The sequence below is a fragment of the Lates calcarifer genome, linkage group LG8 (assembly GCF_001640805.2).
Source record: "Lates calcarifer isolate ASB-BC8 linkage group LG8, TLL_Latcal_v3, whole genome shotgun sequence".
Classification (NCBI taxonomy): Eukaryota; Metazoa; Chordata; class Actinopteri; family Centropomidae; genus Lates; species Lates calcarifer.
Window position 1 is genome coordinate 11,151,177 of NC_066840.1, and position 18,250 is coordinate 11,169,426.

Here is an 18,250-nt window from a genome sequence, read left to right on the forward strand (position 1 = left end):
CCTTATATTGTGCCGCCATTAATTCCATGTACAAACATCCAGTTCTTATAAGCTCTCCCCCTTAATACTAGACTAGACTAAAAGTCTATGAATCAGATCAGAAGATCATTTACCAACATTAAATCCAGGGGAAACAATGAGGACCTGAAGATAAATGTAAGCTCACTATTTGTATCGTCTCTTCACCACTAATTAGTTAATGAGCATTACTGTGAGATTTCTTTTCCAGCATTGAGTTCCTATACTTCCACGAAGGCAGTGTTTATCAATGCATGTATCACTGTGGCCTGCTTTCTCTTTCCTCTTTCTCTCTTTTGGTGCAGGCAATGTCTCTAAATTATTCACAGAGAGCCAGATGAGTTAGAGCAACATTTCCACTCCTATTATTAAAATACTTTCTTCAATAATGAATTTGCATGTAAAAATGTAAGATTCCAGCCAAGACGATCGTCATAACGACACATTTGTTGGGGTGGAAAGAAACAGGGAGTGAGAGCTGAGAGGCTTTGTAACTACAGCAGCTCAACGCTCCCTGATCCAAAGTACCCATGTCAGATTGCCCTTAATCTGATCATTATCTGCAGTCTGACTTCTTGACACAGTAATCTAGAAAGTCGCACTCTGCACTGTCGCACATGCACAAAACACGGTCTGACAGTGCAGAGCTGCTGTGAGAGCCACTTCTATGATTAAATACATAGTGAAACAACAGATAGAGCTGTTAAACTACACAGCGTACTTAGTATATGTTTGTACACTGTCTGCTCAACTTGACTACAGTACATGATTTTAGTGGTGATGTTGTTTGAGTGATTGATTACACTAGGGGATTAAAGTGAATATTTGGGAAAGGGTGGGTCAAAGAGATGAGATGTGGTATTGTTAAGTATGACTCATGGTGACTTGGCACAGAGGTCACAAGATACAGAGTCCATTCAGTTTCATAATGTATGAGTGCCTCTGTTACATAAGTAAAAACATTTTTCATGACTTAAGCTCATTCTTTGAGAAAATGTGACATTTAGCCCAATTAACAGCCACACCCAACAAACTCAGTCACTGTCAACTTTTAATGGATGCATTTTAAACAATTGCAATTATTAGTGTGACATTTTCATAGTAGTTTGGTAACTTGTGCTTCACCAACAGTGGTAATTATAAACAGCATTATTTAGTATCAGCGGGGTGTCCCACTTTCAAAACACAGCAGAATACAAAGTTGTACTTTCGAAGAGGAAACCCTGGAAAATCCTGAAAAGACCTAATGAAACACAGTAGGCTGTGGGCAGACAAAATGAAAAGAACTGAAGAAATAGGCCAAGCGATCCGTTCACATGGCAGCTTGAGGTTTTTGTGCCACTGAACATTACCCTCTGCCCCTGTCTTCTCTCAGCACCATTACTGTTCTAGTCTCTCTCTCAACGTCCAAGCAGCATGCCTTTCCTCTTCGGGCTGCTGAACCCGGGGAGAGCTGCCGCGTGGTGACTGCATCTACTCAAGCTTGAAATCTGAGCCCATTATGTCAACAGATGTTACTGACAGGGAGGAGAGTGAGCGTGAGAGGAGGAAATATAAAACACTAAGCAAAGGGAGAGAGATGCATGTTTAAAACAATCCATCAAAGTTTAGAAAAAGGAAACAAATATGAAGGAACACTTTGTTTTATAGTCAATAAACAAGCAGTGGCCCAAAATTGAGCAAATACAGCAACAACGTATGGGTAAATTCATTTTCATTATAGGTCTTTTACTGAAGCTGCAACTGACAATGTTATCATAAACAAAGGGAAAACATTTTCTGCACGATTATCTGTTGCAATAGAATGGTCTAGGTTCTATAATATTTTTCCCTCTTCCAATAAATTATAAAATCAGACAAGATATGGGTGTAACTGTATGTTTTACTGACATTTACATCAATGGGCACTTGTCAAAACTCAAATAACACATACACCCTGCCAGAAAATTTTGAGAAAATAAGTCAAGAAGAAAAACAATGTTTGACAAAACATTTCACATTGATGAATTATGTGTCAAAGAAGAAACGGTTAAAAACAGCCTGCAGGTGCCTGCTAGACAATATTTCCAAGAACATGTATCATTGACACTCATTTCAACATTTTCCTAGCCTTCTGATCTCATTGACATTTACTCTGAATTGGTTGAGAGTGGGTATAATGAGAAATAAAAGGACCAACACTCACACAGTTTATTACATTCTCTTTGACAATAATTTTGGGGGTATTTCAATGGTCAATAGCACAAAAGTGTTTGAGTTAAATGGCAGAATTCAGCTTCACAGACAAAGTGCTCTTGGTCAAAAAAAGACATGGATATTGTCTACAAAACACCACAGCACACAGCACATAGAAAGAAACAGCTTCTCCTACAAAACAGTTTATCCAGTCAAGTAACCTTTGCTTGAAAATGTGGAAAAAAGCGCTGGAGTTCAGTTTGTTCCACAATTTTTTTTCTCCTGTACACAGAGCAAACAAGGGCATTTTAATTGGACCCTGGCACAAGTTTTGTGTAGGCTAAAGTGTGTGTTTTTTGTTATTAATACTTTGACAACAGTAAATAGTCACAATGGCAGGTGGTTATCTCACACTGACTGATGGCCCCTGTCAGAAGTGCAACTCCATCGCTGTCTTTTAGTCGTGGAAACTCAGCAAGTGCGTCAGCTTTACTTTACAATTTCCTTTCTTCTCAATAAACTGCCTCTATCACTCCATACATGTTTTTCCCTTTAAATACTTTCTCTTTCTCTCTGGATTTATATTTTCTATTTTGTCATCTCCACTCTCATCCCGCACCCCCCTCATATGAGCTTCAGCAGCAGCTCGTAGGTGGCGTTGATAATCCCCCAGGAGAGGAGTGAACGGTGGTAGTTGAGGTGGGCCCCTCTGAAGAGCATAGCCAAGCTGCCACCTCTCTCTCTCCACACTGTTAGCAGCACCATCCTGCAAGGCTGAAAGGCTCCTCCAACCTGAGACTGAGCCCGGGACTTTACCACATTTAATGGATAGAACATAATGCCAAGAGCTGCCCCCAACACCCCGCCACAAACAAAATCATTCACCAAGTGACCTGCCCGGCTCGTGGCTTCTGGGAGCTGCTCTTTAATAGGCCCCCGCAGACCGAAGAAGAGCACATTGCTGGGGCCATTGCGGAGGAGTATGGGCACGAGGCCACGGTAGCACTCTCTGACACCATACTCAGTCAGAAGTGTCCGGAAGGTGTGGGCTGTGTTGTTGAAACGGCCATGGTGCCGATGGTCTTGTAGGAGAGTCTGCACACGCTCAAATGGTGTCAGGATGGCTTCTGCAGTTCCTGCCAATGCTGCAGCAAAGCTTCGTGTGACCACCTCCGGCACGCCGTTATTGACGCGGTCCAATAAGACTCTAGAGAAGTCCTCGTACAGGCCAAACATGATGGCCACCGTGGTGCTCTTCTGAAGCAGCGGGGGCAACAAGCCCCGGTAAAGATTCCTCAGCCCATCCCTCTGGAGCTGCTGCACGGCTTCGGTGGCCAGCACACCGTGCAGCTGCTGGCGGAACAGCACCTTCTGGATGGGGAAAGTCACCACGATGTTGGTGAAAGCTGCGATGGAGCCACAGACATAGTGCTTCCCTTGGGTGCCCAGTCTGGCACTCAGAGCCCCAGCAGGCAGCAAGGAATGGCTTCCTTTAGTCAGGGCAGCCTGGGGCTGAGGTGTCCGGGCTGACTCAGAGTCCATGGTGCTAACAGCCATGGAAGGCTCAGTGCACCGCAGCCTACTCCTCCAGCATCACATCAGAACCACACTCCTCTGTAAAATATATACACCCTGTGGGAGAGAGAAAGAAAAAATATCACATATACTCAACTGATTAATCTCTAATGATTGGGTTTTTTTCAAATATATTTTATAGAAATATGTACTTGTATACACATGTGCTTGTAAACACAAAGAGGGGCAGTAACAGCAAATATAATTTTTTTTGAGCAATAACTTCTCTAGAAAATAACCACAAATTACATATAAAAAGCAGATGAAACCCAACCAATAAACTATAAAACACATTAAATTGAATATGGCAACTATCTATCATCTATAAAATATATATAAACTGCAGTCTATAGAACATTAATGTAGTATAATTTGTTTTTGCATATTTGTCAATAAATGTGCTCATATGATTCATTTGTGAAAATATTCTTTGTAACAAACAAAATATTGGCTGCAGTCTAGATTAAATGGCCCATACACGCTAAATGCTTCATGCTTAGCGTTGCCTGACGCAGACTGAACTGTTTAACCTCATCTACCTGCTTAGATTTGTACAACCAGGCTGCTCCAACTGGTCCCTGATAAGAGTTGTTACACAACATAACGGACTGATAAGTGCCAGCTTAGTCATGGGGGAGGAGAGTACAGCTATGAATGGAAGAAGACACATGGCCCATTTACTGTACGTTACAAAGCACCATCAATATTATCATAAAGTGTTTCATGTATTTTTTTTTTTTTTTTTTTGAGGTAAGACAGAAGCTGCCACATACAACAGCAGTAACAAATCTGCTCAAATAAAAGCAAGATTCTTACAAAATTACAAACAAGTGAGTAAATAACTCTAGTACATAAAGCAAGTTCTCTAGGAGTTGTCTAAATATAGGTCATGGAGAAGATGGTGGTGTCAAAGCAGTGAGGTCATTAGAGGTTGCAGTGCGTAAACCAAAATATCACTCCAGAAATCCTTACAAGCAGTTTCAGGTCAGTGTGACAAACCTGAATGCAACATGACTTCTGACTTGTATGAGCCTGAAAATCCCCAGATTTAAAGTACAGCACATTTGTTTTTCTTTTGCCATGTCATATCTGCAGTGGTGGGAAGTAACTAAGCACATTAATAAGTAAGTAATAAATAAGTAAATTGAACAAACCAACAGTACAACAATGAGTAAAACTAGCTCTGCTGCAGTTGGCTACAATATTGAGATGCTGCATACATGTTGCACAGTGAGAACTGTCAGCTTTTTAGTTCATTTTTCTGATCATACTTAAACACTAACCTGTACTCAAGAATTGTGAATGCACGACTCTTACTTGTAAGTGTTGCTACTTTTACTTGAGTAAATGTCGATGGAGACAACCTCACTGTCAAGCAATCAGATGATTTTCCATGACTAAATATTTGGCGAACACGCCCTCTATGTGCTGCTTCCTCTGAATCCACTAGCTTGTCATGTCATGCCTGCTGTCCCTGCATGACTCCTGCCAGTGGTCTTCTACTGACAGAGGCCTGATCTCAGTTACATCAAGGACACGCGCCTATAGTAGTTAGTTAGCGTATGCATGGCTAAAGATCAACAAATCACCGCGGAATAGCATGCTTAACTCTACAGCTACACAAACCAATGCTAGGTTAATTAGCCAACACAGCTAGCTCAACAGTGCTAGTCGCTGGGCCTGCCCGCTTATACTGGTAACACTCCGTCAAATTTGTGTTCAAGGTGAATTTAGGAAACACTGACACATGGTTGAACGTAATGGCAGCATGCTACAGCAAAAATACTAGTCAGATTAGCATGCAAAGTGGCTAGCATAACCAGAGTCAAAACGGACAAGCGCTGGTTGTTGACTGTGCTAACGGCACTTGAAAAACAGCGTCTCAACAGTTTGGTCAGTCAACCGCCGGACTCATAAATTTGTCTTTACCTGCCGTATGCACCAGTCGCTGTCTTTCCTGTCCCTGGACAGGTGGAGTGTAGTTTTTTGCAGGGTAATTGGTTCACTACGGATCGTAGGTCGTGTCTGCAGCCCCAGCAGCAGGTGATCGCTGTAGGCGCCTGCGCACTACTGCAGTTCTGAGAGTACAGGGATGGAGAAACAACCGACTCCAGAGAATTTGTTTCGCATTTAAATACTCAGTTAACCATATTGTACAAAGTAAGTGGATGGTAGTGTGGCTTGATAAAGCGACGCACAACATATATCTAGTATAAAAGTCAAAAATTAACTATTTTCGCGTTGTTTTGGTGCGACTAGCCAATCGGGCAGTGCTTGCCAGTTGGCCGTAAAGCAGCCATTTTTACGACAACGGTGTGCCATTATCGTAACGTGAGAAAATGTGTCGGTAAATAAAGAACTAGCTTTGACTGATAATATTGAAATGACTTTAAATGGACTGGTAATGTTGAAATGACGTATTCTTCTTTATGGTTACGGTTGTTATATTTTTATAAGATAACTGACTAATAGAGCACGGGTTAGTGGGCAGTTCTTGCAAAGATGTCAATACACAGAGATATAGCTAATGCTAACTAGCTAGCTGTTGCTAGCCGTATCCTTAGAATTTGTATAGATAAACTCTCTGTAGCTTCACGAAATTTATCCACCGAGACTTAAGTAAGTAGCCGTATGCATTGAACTACAGCCTGAGCTGCGTGTGGAGTCTGTGTGACACCTTTGACACTGAAAGCTCAATTCATATAAAACAATGTCAGCGCAAAAAGACTGCGAGTTTTTGGTCAAAAGAGCCCGGGAGCTGGTGTCAGATGATCCCTGTGCGGCCAAAGCCTGGCTCATAACAGCCAGGACCCTGTACCCTGCAGACTTCAACATACAGGTAACATTTAACTTTAGCTTTTGCTGCTTAGTTACTGATCATGGAGCCAGCTGAGCTATATGAACTTCTGAAAATTGATCAGTCTGTGTCACATGTTTGAAACGTGAGGATCCTCTGTTTTGTTGTCATGTTTTCACAGTATGAAATGTACATTATTGAACGCAATGCAGAGAGGACAGCTTCTGCTGGGAGACTCCTGTATGACATGTGAGTTACAGTGTATGTCCTCTATGATAGCAGTGTCAGTGGCACCCTGTCATGAGGCCTGTGCTCAGTTGCCAATGATTTGTCCATCCTTTAGGTTTATAAACTTTCCAGAGCAGCCCACTGTTTGGCGGGAGATCAGTGTTATCACAGCTGCCCTGCGCAGTGACTCTCAGGATAAACATGCACAGTTTTTACGAGGTGAGAGAACTTGAACTTCCTTGTTAGTAGTTTGTATACCAGCCACATATATTATTAGTGTACACCCTTACTCTGAGGAGTGTGAGAATGAAGTGTAGGTGGCCTTACAACAAATAGTGTTTGTTTTGGAAACAAACAGAGTATCTGTTTTTTCCTCCATGTTTGTGTGTGTGTGTTTGTCTCAGGGCTTTTTGAGACACTTCCTGGTCGTGTGCAGTGTGAGATGCTTCTGAAAGCCACAGAGCAGTGTTTTAACACTTTGGAGAAGGCAGAGATGTTGCTACTCCTTCTGAAGCGCTTTCCAGAGTCTGTGGTCCAACACGGGGTACGTGATTATACCAATAACATTTTAATGTTTGAACCTAGTGTAAATATTCATTAAATGGTAACATTTTGCTGTATTTTTAGGTCAATTTAGGAGAGACATTGTTGGAAGCAGAGGTGTCCGAGAACGTGGAGACTCCTGTCAACTGCTTTAGAAAACTCTTTGGTCAGTGATACATTTACATTAAACTGTTGGTTTTCACACTTGCTACATAATATTTTTACATGCTATTATTTTATATACAATTTTGTACTATTACAGTGTGTGATGTCCTTCCTTTGGTCATTAACAACATGGACATGCGTTTGCCGGCCAGCCTGATGCAGAAGTACATGCTGAAAGCAGCTGAATTCTACATTTGTTATGTTACACGTGGACCCTCACCTGATATGCAGATACAGGGTAAAGCTGCACTCTTTCAGTGTTGTACTTAACTTTTTTCCTTAGTCATAATCCAGTGTGATTATTTTGAATCTCTAAAATTTCCTGTCCTGCAGTAGGCCTCCATATTCACTCAATATTCACTCAATATTCACAGGCTCTCAAGAAGGTGGGTCTCTGAAGTCACCCAATGTGTCCCGTAGCTCCCAGCGTTATGTGATTGACGGCCTGTCGGAAAAGTCTTCAGTGGTAGTGGAGCCTTGGGAGAGGCTGTTGGATATCCTCGCTGTGGTTGGAGCTCGCTGCGAGTGGCAGGGGGACAAGGGACAGAGGTGCTCTTTCAGTCTGCCTGTCAATCAGCCAGTACTGTTCTTTAGGGTTGTTTTTCTTCAGCCAGCTCCTGTTATATGAAATTATTAGGGTACACCAAATTAATGGTAATGTATTAGGTGCACCTAGCTAAAACTGATGCAGTCTAATACAGCATTTTCAGAATAAATCTAAGAGGTGTTTGTAATATTTAGTCTGTCGTCGTACATGAATTAAGAGAGAGATTTTGCACATTACAGTTAACATCTGTAAAAGTGAGGAGCACATGGAAATAGATTGTTTAGATTGTTTTCCTTGCATATGTTACATAGACCTACATATATATCATTTGATGGTGAGTAGTATAAATGTTTTTAAAAGGTTAATTTTTGTATTTGTGTGTATGTGTGTGCACTAGGAGTTATGTGGACATGCTGCTGAGAGTGAAGGAGTTGTGTCGCTACCTGCCTGGCCTGGAAGGAGACACGAGATCCCGCTGCTGCAGTCAAGTGGTCATCTGTGCTGCGCTCGTCCTCTTCCGCAGTGCCTTTCTCTACGTCTCAGCCGTGCAGCCTGCACTGTTCCAGGGTCTGCCTCTGTCTTTGCTAGCACATTTCATGCTAGTTCTTCTGCACATGCACCTTTGTTGTGCATAGTAATCAAATAATGTGTTTTTGTTTGGCAGGTGTGAATGCGTTAAGTGCGGGGCCGTGGATCCTTGTAGAGGATTTGAGCTCTGTGTATAATGACGTGGAGGTGGAGAGGGGAGCAGTGAAACATGCACATAAGAAACGCAAACTGGCTGATGGGAGGGAGAAGACAATGGTCAGTGATCACTTAGATGTCTCTGCAGGATTTTTGTGACATAGATTACTTTCACATGTTGTGTGTGTATGTGGTTTTAAAATAGGTTTCAGCATATGACTATAGTCTACTTCCGTTGCATTTGCTTTTTGATAACTGTGAACGTGTGTGTGTCACTGTAGAGCTCAGATGATGAGGAAGGGTTGGGAAAAGGCCGTGGTCGACACATTTTAGTGAACAAGACTGAGATGCCCAGCTGGTCAGAGACTTTGGAGAGCTTCCGCACAGCAAGGGAGAGCTGGGATCTCCTTCACTCCCATGACGGCCTGGAAGCTGGTAAGCACCTCTAACGTTTGTTTGTGTTTTTGTTTACACATCCAGACATGGTCCAGTCTTTTGCAATATCATAAGATAACAACCACAACAGCTGCAACAGAGGTAGATGTATTTTTACTGTTATTGTTTGAATTTTTGAATGAAGAACTTTATTTAATTCTCTGTGTGGAGGGACAAGGAAAAAAACATCCTTTTTTTTAACATAATGCTTATTTGTATCAGAGCAGGCATATAGCATGAACCAATGCCACATAAATGATAATCATAGTCATGATTGCTTTCTAGCTTTGTGGGTTCTACATGTTTATTCCCCAAACAGAAAAAGCCATTTGTCTGAATCAGGATTTACAAAAGACCAACTTAAAATTCCCTGTGGATGCTCCTCTTGTTACTGAGCCAGAATCACCAGCTCTATAGGAGCCTGATTATGTAGGCATGTGTAGATGAGTATAAGATGAGTAAATTAATCATTTGAATATTTTTGTAACTTTGCATTTTGACAGAGTTCAAGAAGATCTGTGCATCATGGAAGACAGACAGCTGGCTGTGGTTCAGAATATTCCTCACTGACATGATCATATACCAGGCAAGAAACTTAAGATTCTGTTTGGGACAAAACACCTGCTGCACTCTTTTATCATTTCACACTGGATTAAATTAAACTTTATCAATCCCTGCTGGGAAATGGAGGCACCTATAATATCATAATAAAATATACAATAATTAAGTTTATAAATAATGTATACAGTATTTATAGAATGGTACAAGAAGAGTTTATAAAACATTCCACAACTGATGACAGCAAGTGGATGAAACTGACAGAAATTTAATATAAATGAGACAAATACATATTTATCCTAATTGGGAGATATTTGTAAATATTAAAATAGCTTACTGTGTATGTCTGGCTCACTTTCCAGGGACAGTACCGTAAGGCCCTCTCCAGCCTGCACCAGATGGCTGCGGTGCTGCAGCCTCAGCCTGGGCAGCAGAGCCCCTCAGGTCAGGCCAGTCTGGAGCACCACAGGGCCCTGATACAGCAGGCCTCCTGCCACTATGCACTGGGAGAGTACAGGGTAAACACACACACACACACACACACACACACACACATAGACGCACATGCAAGGAAGGAAGGCATTAAGAGACATACTGTAGATGTACACACAGGATTCATTCCCTTTTTCATTTGCATATATTTTAAATGCACAGGTGGCTCTAAATACATTATCCTGTGTTACACTGTAACATTGTACATAAATTCAGACTATTATAGTATCCCAGTGAAATTGTGATTTACAGTCTTGTTCATTTAATTCCCCTTTGCAGATAGCAATTGTTGTAATCTTGTCTATACTGATGCACTTATATGTTATATATGTGAGGAGCTGATTTGTTTTCAGTATATTCTAAGATCTGCTGATGCTCTGTGGGCCGAGCCTTAAAAATGAATCTATGACACTAATTGGCCTGTGGGTGGCATCATAGTCAAATTCAAGCTCAGAGATACATTTCAAGTTAAGTACAATTATATTGCTGGCTTTAAACTTGATGATCTGCATAACACATAGACAATATATAAAACATGCTTACAATGAGAATCCAAATGACACTTGGCTTTAATTCAATTTTGTGTAATATCTCTGCCCCGATTTACAGCTGTGATGTAGATTTTGTATCATATCTCTTCATCAGATGGCCTGTGAGAAGCTGCTAGACGTGGTCAGTGGGCTGGTGCCCCCAAACCATGAACCAACAAAGACCCCAGAAGATCTGGGTAGAGTCAAGACCAAAACGAGAAAAGGTAAACACTTTGCTGTGCTTTGTAAAAGAGACATCACATGCCAACTCTGAGCTATGTACAGCTCTTAACTTTATGTGAAGAAACTGACATCTAATATACTTTTTGTGTTGAGTGCAACATGGGTTCATATTTTCTGACGGAAGGTGGTGTCTGTATGTTGACCACTAACTCAATACTACTATAATACCGTAGTATCACTTGCACTATGAGTTCCCCTTGCTGTAATTTGCATATTCTTGAATAACTGTTGGCTTTGTTGAAACTCCTGTTATCCCTTGGTGAATCAAAATACAGAAGTTATTATAATAACAGTTTGTAGTGTGACACAGATATGTATAATTAGTATTACACCAGAACATTATGCACTGCCTCTTTTTTTGTCATAATTAGGTAATGACCTGAGGTTGCTTCCCTGTACCAGCAAAGCTATGTTACCTTTCTGTCTCCAGCTCATGCTGGCCTGCTTCAAGGTATTTACTCTAATTAAGTCTTAAGTCTATAATTCATTTTTTTTGAGGGGGGAGGGGGTTTGAGTCTGTAATTTTTGTAGGTAGACTGTAGATGATCGCTATTTGTGCTGATGCATTTTTCAACACTGTGCAGATATAAAACTTAGTCTAAACATCTTTCTTCTTTTCTCATTTTGGCAAAAATCAGCTCCGTGCCTTCACAGACAATCGTGACGACCTGTCCCTCGGTCACGTGGTGGTGCTTCTGCAGTACGACTGGCCACACGGTGAGATGCTGTTTTTAAAGGCGGTGGATAAAATCTGTCAGCAAGGCAGTTTCCAGTACGAGAATTTCTTCAACTATGTCACCAGTATCCTTTTTTTCTGACTACTCATAGAGCCACAACAGAACCTGACTAGAATAGATTTGTAAATACTGTACATAGACTAATTACTCTGTGGTTACTTGTTAGTTTCCATAAGCTCATGATTTTTGTCAGACATTGACATGCTGGAAGAGTTTGCATACCTGCGTACTCCAGAGGGAGGGAGGATTCAACTGGAGCTGCTGCCCAATCAGGGAATGCTGATCAAGTAAGCGCCTCACAGAAACCCTGCAGTTAGCATCGTGACTCTGCACTCTCCCGTTCTGTTGGTGTGTTTTTATAGAAAACAGTGCTATTGATTGATGATCTAAGTAGACATGGCCTGTGGGGAAAATTTTACTCTGAAATGAAAATGCTGTTAATGGAGCGGGCATTTTAATGAGAAGGGGTTTGTGGTTAAAATAAAGCTTCTTTCAAACTCCTTCATTCATTGCTGTAGAAGTTCAGACACTTGAATGCACCCTCACTGACTGAGAGTTGTTGAATGTTGCTGTCCCTCAGGAACCCTAGTCCCGCCCTGGGGGTGGAGTTAAATACCCTTCTGCTACAAGGGGTGCAGGCGATGGACAGGTACCCCAGGCCCCTCCTCCCACAGTCCCCATTCCTCCCCCGACACCAGTCACCCTTCCTTCATTCCCAACTTCAAGGCTTGTCATCCCCCCAGTTTTGATTTGGGCCTGTCATTTTACATCAAGAGTTAGACGTTCTTTGATTTCCTGTCGGCGTTTGTTAATTTGAGCCATTGCTCGTCTTTCTGTGGTCATCACTGTTGTTGTTGTTATTTGAGGATGATGTTGGTCTTGTTGTACAGCCAATTTAGTTTTTTGCCTTTTCATAACACTTGATCTCATTTCATTTGTGGACATGTTTTATGTGGTTTTTGTTTATGACAGTGAAACTTTTGTTGTGTAATCTTGACTGGCTGATTGGTGTGTAAGAAAAAAAGTAACATGCTGTTTCCATGACTTTGTCTTTACTGCATAGGTCATATAGATCTCAGTCTCTGTGTTTGTGACAAATCAGCTCAACATAATACATTTCTGACAATTTTGTATGTTTGTGTTTATTATTTTCTTTTATCCCTTTACTCTTACAGACATCACACGGTGACTCGTGGAATCACCAAAGGAGTGAAAGAAGATTTCCGCTTGGCCATGGAGAGGCAGGTGTCGCGCTGTGGAGAGAACCTGCTGAGTGTACTTCACCGTTTCTGCATCAATGAGAAAATCATCATCATCCAGTCTCTTCCTTGACACCCGGCCTGTGACTTTTTCACCATTGATATTCCAGGCAGTTTTCATGCAGCTCGACTGACTTTATGACCCCAACAGCTGCTGCTGTCTCAACAGAGGACACATCATTTCTAGCTCTCATGTCTTTTTCATCCATCATCGAACTCTTATGAAACTAAGAAGATTTCTTGCCTTAAAAGTGGATCTCTCTTTCCAGAGAGTTGGAGAGAATACTGGATTTGAATTATACAGCGCTCATGCAGTTTTCATAGTGTGTGTGTAGTTTTCTTGTTCACTGGTATTAATTACAGTATGTGCTTAACCATATTTGAAGTGGTTTAATCATATTGTGATATTTTGTGGATGTCAGTATTGACAAAAGAATCGAGTGCATTTTTGATATTCTTGGATAAAGTTTATTGTTTTTGTTACAAACTTGATCAACTTGTTAGTTTATATGAATGGTACCATTAAATGTCAGTTGAATGGTTTAAAGAAATTGACGTTACTATATGATTTATATCCTACAAGCTTAGAACAGTCAGTTCATCTTCAACTTATAGCACAAAAATAGAAGCTTTAGGTCAAGAAAGTATTCTCATGTGTTAAAGAAAGAATACTCTTTTCCAGTGCACCCGCATGTTTTTAATCCTACAGTGTTCCCTCTTGCAAAATGTCTCCTCTGTTCCTTTCCTTTCTTTTCCTTTTTAACTCTTCCCCTCACAGTCACTCCTCTATTTCAGGTGCACTTGGAAGGTCTGCCTGTAGGGCAGCTCTGAGGTTAGCCCAGAACAGCCTGTGCTTGGCCCTGTCCTGTGGCCACTCCAGATAGGTGTGCCGGCTCATCATTGACTTCAGCTGATAGTACTTGGATGGAATTGTGTATTGAGGCAGAGGCTCGAGCAGCACCAGCACAATGCTGTCCGATCCCCGAGAAAGGCGCTGGTGGCTGGCAAAGTAGAGCTCATAATGGCACCAGTCACTCTTGACGAAGTGAGCAGAGAGCACAAACACAGAGCGTCGGCTTTTCTCCACACAGCCGATGATGTTCTCAATAATTGTCTTTCCTGGCACAAAGTGTTTCTCATGATGGCAGATTCTGAGCCCTCCTGCAGAACCTTCAAGGTTGGGAAGGAGGGAATCGCGCACCCAGTCGGCATCATGCTGGCTGTAAGACACAAAAGCATGAAATTCCACACCAACCAGGTCTTCAGGTCGAAGATGTCGCGTTCTAGCACGATGTTTGGCTCTGGTCCACTTCCATATCATGCCCATATACCAGGGAGCATCCAAACGGTGGCACAGGGTCACAACCGCCACAATCACTACCACTGCTGGGCACAAGATAGTGGCTGCTAGAACGCCAACGTCACAGGAGACCAATGGGATCGAGATGCTTTTCAAGGTGGAGTCTCTAACGTCATCTGGGTAGGTGCAGTAATAGTCCAATGGCCAGTTCAACAACTCAATTCCTGTGTGACTATTCTTTTCAGATTTGATGCCAAGGCTTATGAAACCCCTCAGAGCGCAGGTGCATGTGAAAGGGTTGTAACTGACATCCAGGGTTTTCAGTTTGGGACAGCTCTCAAGTTTGTTCACAGATGGGGCGTGGAGGGAATTTGACTTCAGCAGAAGCTTGTTCAGTATGGGAAAACCGTTGCATACAGGCAGGTCTCGCAGCCTGTTAGCATTCAGATTCAGAGATGACAGGTTTTCCAGTTTCAAGATGGATGGTGGTACCACAGAAATCTGGTTGTTCTGGAGGTCCAGTGTTTCTGTTCCTTTTGGTAGACATTTAAAAACTGAGTCGGTCAGACTATTAGAAGACAGAGTCATAGTGGTGATGTTTGGTGGCCAGACACACTCCTCCAGACCGTCATAAACCAGGGTGTTGAGGCTGAGGTCCAGTTCTTGCAGGGACTTCATGTATTGCACACGTTGGCTCAGCAACTTAAGACTTTTGAGATTGTTGCCGACCAGAATCAATTTTTTCACATTGCCCAGATTCTCACATTCAAGGGTTTTGGCACCCTCCACTCTGGAGAAGATGGTGTCAGATAGAGCACAATTGGAAAAATCCAGCTGAAGGATTTGACTTGGTGACTTTGGGCATGTCATGTGTACAATTGAAGTTTCAGTGATTGCCATGCTCTCCACTGGCAAACTGATGAAGTAGTTGTATACACACTCCTGTGAAAAGAAGAAAGAATTCACCACTGCCCTGCTGGCTGAAAAGGACTTCATTTTAGATGTCTTGGGCACATTAGTGTCTTTACGAGGCAAATTGGATATGACCACATCGGAGGCGCTCAGATGGGTAATAGATGTAAGCAGAGCCACATTTACAAAGTGAGTTAAGTCTGGCCATCGGATTGATATGTTGGTAAGGTAGAGATGAGAAGTGCGGATCTCCATTCTCTCGCTCAGCTGCTCACTTAGTTCCCTGTAGCCACCTGTCATTATCATGAATTCCACTTCAACAAAGAGTGACAGAGCATCACCAACCAGATAGCGGTTTATCATTGGATTTCTACTGAAGGCTACCTGAAGCCTTTGAGTGTGAACATCCATCAGGCTGCCTGCCTCATAGCCCAGTTCAGGCCCCACGCAAAGGGTCAATGTGCGTAGTTTCACTCCAGCAATATTCTTAAAATCACCCATACTGATATTTTTTGCTCCAAGTGCTAATCTCTCCAGTTTTACCAGGGAACTGAACGCACTCCCCAGCGTCATGGTGAGAAATGGGTTCCAGGCCAGATTTAGCATCAGAAGGTTCCCTGTGTGTAGCAGGTACTGCTGACCCGACAGGTTCCTCAGTCTGTTGTGCGACAGGTCCAGATTCTCCAGGAGCGGCGTGTCAAGGAACGTCTCTGGATCGATTCCTTCCAGACTGTTCCATGACACATTCAGGAATGTCAGGAGAGGAGTGTTTTTAAAGTCCTCTCTGTGTAGTTGCTTTATGTGGTTGCATGAAAGGTCTAAAAACTCAACCGTCTGTGGCAGGTCTCTTGGGACAGATGAGAGGTTTTGAGATGAGCGGTCTACGATGCTGATGTTAGGTGATGCTGTAATCAGTTTGAGTCCCACAAACATTATAGCTGCCCAGAGGGTAGCAGTCATGGGCCTCATTGCTTGCCTGAATAAAAGTAAGGAAATAAACATCTATGTTATCAGTGTTCATCCCACAGAGACTACATGTGTAATTGTATTGTTTATTTTTCCTCATTTGACCTGCAGTGTCTGCTTGGTCAAAACAGGAAGTCATTTGTTTGAGAATAAACTTTAATCACTCATAAGGTTCTACACATTCCATAACAAAATTTAAATACAGATATAAATTTCTTCAAATCCATAGTCACAGATGTTTGTTTTTAATATGCAGTTGCAGCCATTATGTATTAAATGCTTCAGCTGTTTTATGCTTATATAGACTTTGCCTTGAAACCATTTCTGCATGTTGGTTTGCATAATCTTGATATTCTGCTATATTAGTTAAGATGACATGTCAATTTCAAGAGACTATGTTGGTAAAATACTGGTACTGGCTGGTAAATTATAACTAAATTACAGAATAATAAATAACCCTAGCAAAAGATAAATCAAATCTAAACAAAACTAAATTCAACAACAGTGCAGCACAAAAACAGACAAAATATGGCACTAACCTGTACTGAAGTCAGATGAATTTTTTCGGCAGAAGCACTGTACTTATTATGTTGTTAACTTATTGAGCATTTAATAAGTTGATATGTTGCAGTCCGTTATATATCTGAATATTTGTCAAGTGAAGTAGCAGTAGCAAAAGGTATCTGCTCTCGGTCCATAAAAATATCAGTTGCAGAAGTTCAAAATCGCACAGGGGGGGAATCAAAAAAGACTAATTTTAGTCAGAGGATCTGCCTTCTTCTTTGTCTCTCACAACAGCCTCTGATGTTACAGTAAATGAGGATGGAAAGAGGAAACAGATGCAGAAATGAAAACTGAAGACCAATCACTTATTCTCACATGTATATCCTCTTTTCACTTCCCTAAAATCTACTGAAGAAAATGATTATTATCAGCAATGAGCATATTATGTAGATTATATCACTGTCTGGGACGTGAAATTTATATCTGGTCTAACTGTTGTTCTTCAGTTTCAATTGAGATCGAATGTAATTTAAATCTTAATCTTTTTTCTGGCCAACTAAGTCTTCCGTACATCTTTGATACAGTACACTGTTACACTGTAAAAGACGTTCACTTTATTTCATCTACACAAAGAAACAGGGCAGTACTCAGTCACAAACATACTATACTGCAAAAACAATAGTTTTTTTCCCAATATGGTAATAAGGGTGCTGTGAGTTGCATGAACAATATACAATTACAATGCAGCTCAATGTTTTTGATGCATCTTTTCTGTATCATAGCGACCACGCTGAGGTCAGTCTGGGTGGCAAAATGACTACTTCCCAACTCGATTGACTTATCCCACTAATGCCTTGAAGCAGAATGTTTCCTCGGCAACTATGCTGTTTACTCTCAGTTGTGCACACCGCCTTAATGAGGGTGGATGAGAAAGGGGCTTTTTGATGGGCTTTGAACTGTAGTATTCTGACTGGGAGGCTTAATCAAAGACAAGCGTGTGTACAGACAGATGGACAGTCACACAAACATGCACACACACACACACACACACACACACACACTTCCCGACAGTGTTTTTAGCCCGGCAGCTCTGCTTTTTCCTTGGCTCAGTGGCTGTTACTCAAAGGGCAAGTGGAGCTTAATTGAATAAGGTCATATGAGCTGGTGTGACTGTTCTTACCTGATGTGGTTTGATCAAATCTCGGAAGAACACTGTGAACGTGCTTCACAGCTCCTGGCAATAAGACAACAGAAAACGGCCTGTTTTTTTAAAATCAGGCTGCACTTCATTATCCTGTTCTCCCCTCTTTTTAAAATAAATGTCCTAAATATATCTCGAACATGTGAACACATAGTGGTAAAATGAAATACCCTAAGTTAAATGTGCAAAAAATCTGTATGTGTTTATTGGGAACTGACCACAATGTGCACTACTACTGTTGTGGAGCTAAGATCAGAGTACAAGCTAATTATTGACCCAAGAACCTTCTTTACAGCATGTCTAGCAACCGCACGTCTAGTGCTCTATGTGTGTGTGTCTTTACAGGGATCCTCTTTAGTGTCAGTCCTCTCTTTTAAAGAG

The 18,250-nt window shown here is 41.7% G+C and overlaps 3 protein-coding genes across 4 annotated transcripts; 1 reads left to right on the top strand and 2 right to left on the bottom strand.

The window, feature by feature from the left end:
• Positions 1-1,051: 1,051 nt before the first annotated feature.
• Positions 1,052-5,862, bottom strand: slc25a51b (solute carrier family 25 member 51b). Its single transcript, XM_018699579.2, has 2 exons — positions 5,698-5,862; positions 1,052-3,825 (listed from the first exon to the last, which is right to left on the bottom strand). The coding sequence occupies exon 2, from the start codon at positions 3,748-3,750 to the stop codon at positions 2,818-2,820; it is 933 nt and encodes a 310-aa protein (XP_018555095.1). The 5' UTR covers positions 3,751-3,825; positions 5,698-5,862; the 3' UTR covers positions 1,052-2,817.
• Positions 5,863-6,086: 224 nt separating this feature from the next.
• Positions 6,087-13,537, top strand: ints10 (integrator complex subunit 10). Of its 2 annotated transcripts, XM_018699577.2 has the most exons (18): positions 6,087-6,607; positions 6,747-6,814; positions 6,909-7,012; positions 7,198-7,337; positions 7,421-7,502; positions 7,599-7,739; positions 7,876-8,050; positions 8,446-8,615; positions 8,713-8,852; positions 9,014-9,167; positions 9,671-9,753; positions 10,088-10,243; positions 10,863-10,971; positions 11,362-11,441; positions 11,629-11,791; positions 11,921-12,014; positions 12,308-12,376; positions 12,903-13,537. In XM_018699577.2, the coding sequence occupies exons 1-18, from the start codon at positions 6,479-6,481 to the stop codon at positions 13,057-13,059; spliced, it is 2,214 nt and encodes a 737-aa protein (XP_018555093.1). In that variant the 5' UTR covers positions 6,087-6,478; the 3' UTR covers positions 13,060-13,537. The 2 variants fall into 2 exon arrangements, with proteins under 2 accessions (XP_018555093.1, XP_018555094.1); XM_018699578.2 differs by lacking the exon at positions 12,308-12,376 and having other exon boundaries at positions 6,089-6,607.
• tlr1 (toll-like receptor 1) lies at positions 13,432-16,990 on the bottom strand. The gene is made up of 2 exons (XM_018699575.2): positions 16,704-16,990; positions 13,432-16,174 (listed from the first exon to the last, which is right to left on the bottom strand). The coding sequence occupies exon 2, from the start codon at positions 16,165-16,167 to the stop codon at positions 13,765-13,767; it is 2,403 nt and encodes an 800-aa protein (XP_018555091.1). The 5' UTR covers positions 16,168-16,174; positions 16,704-16,990; the 3' UTR covers positions 13,432-13,764.
• Positions 16,991-18,250: the final 1,260 nt, after the last annotated feature.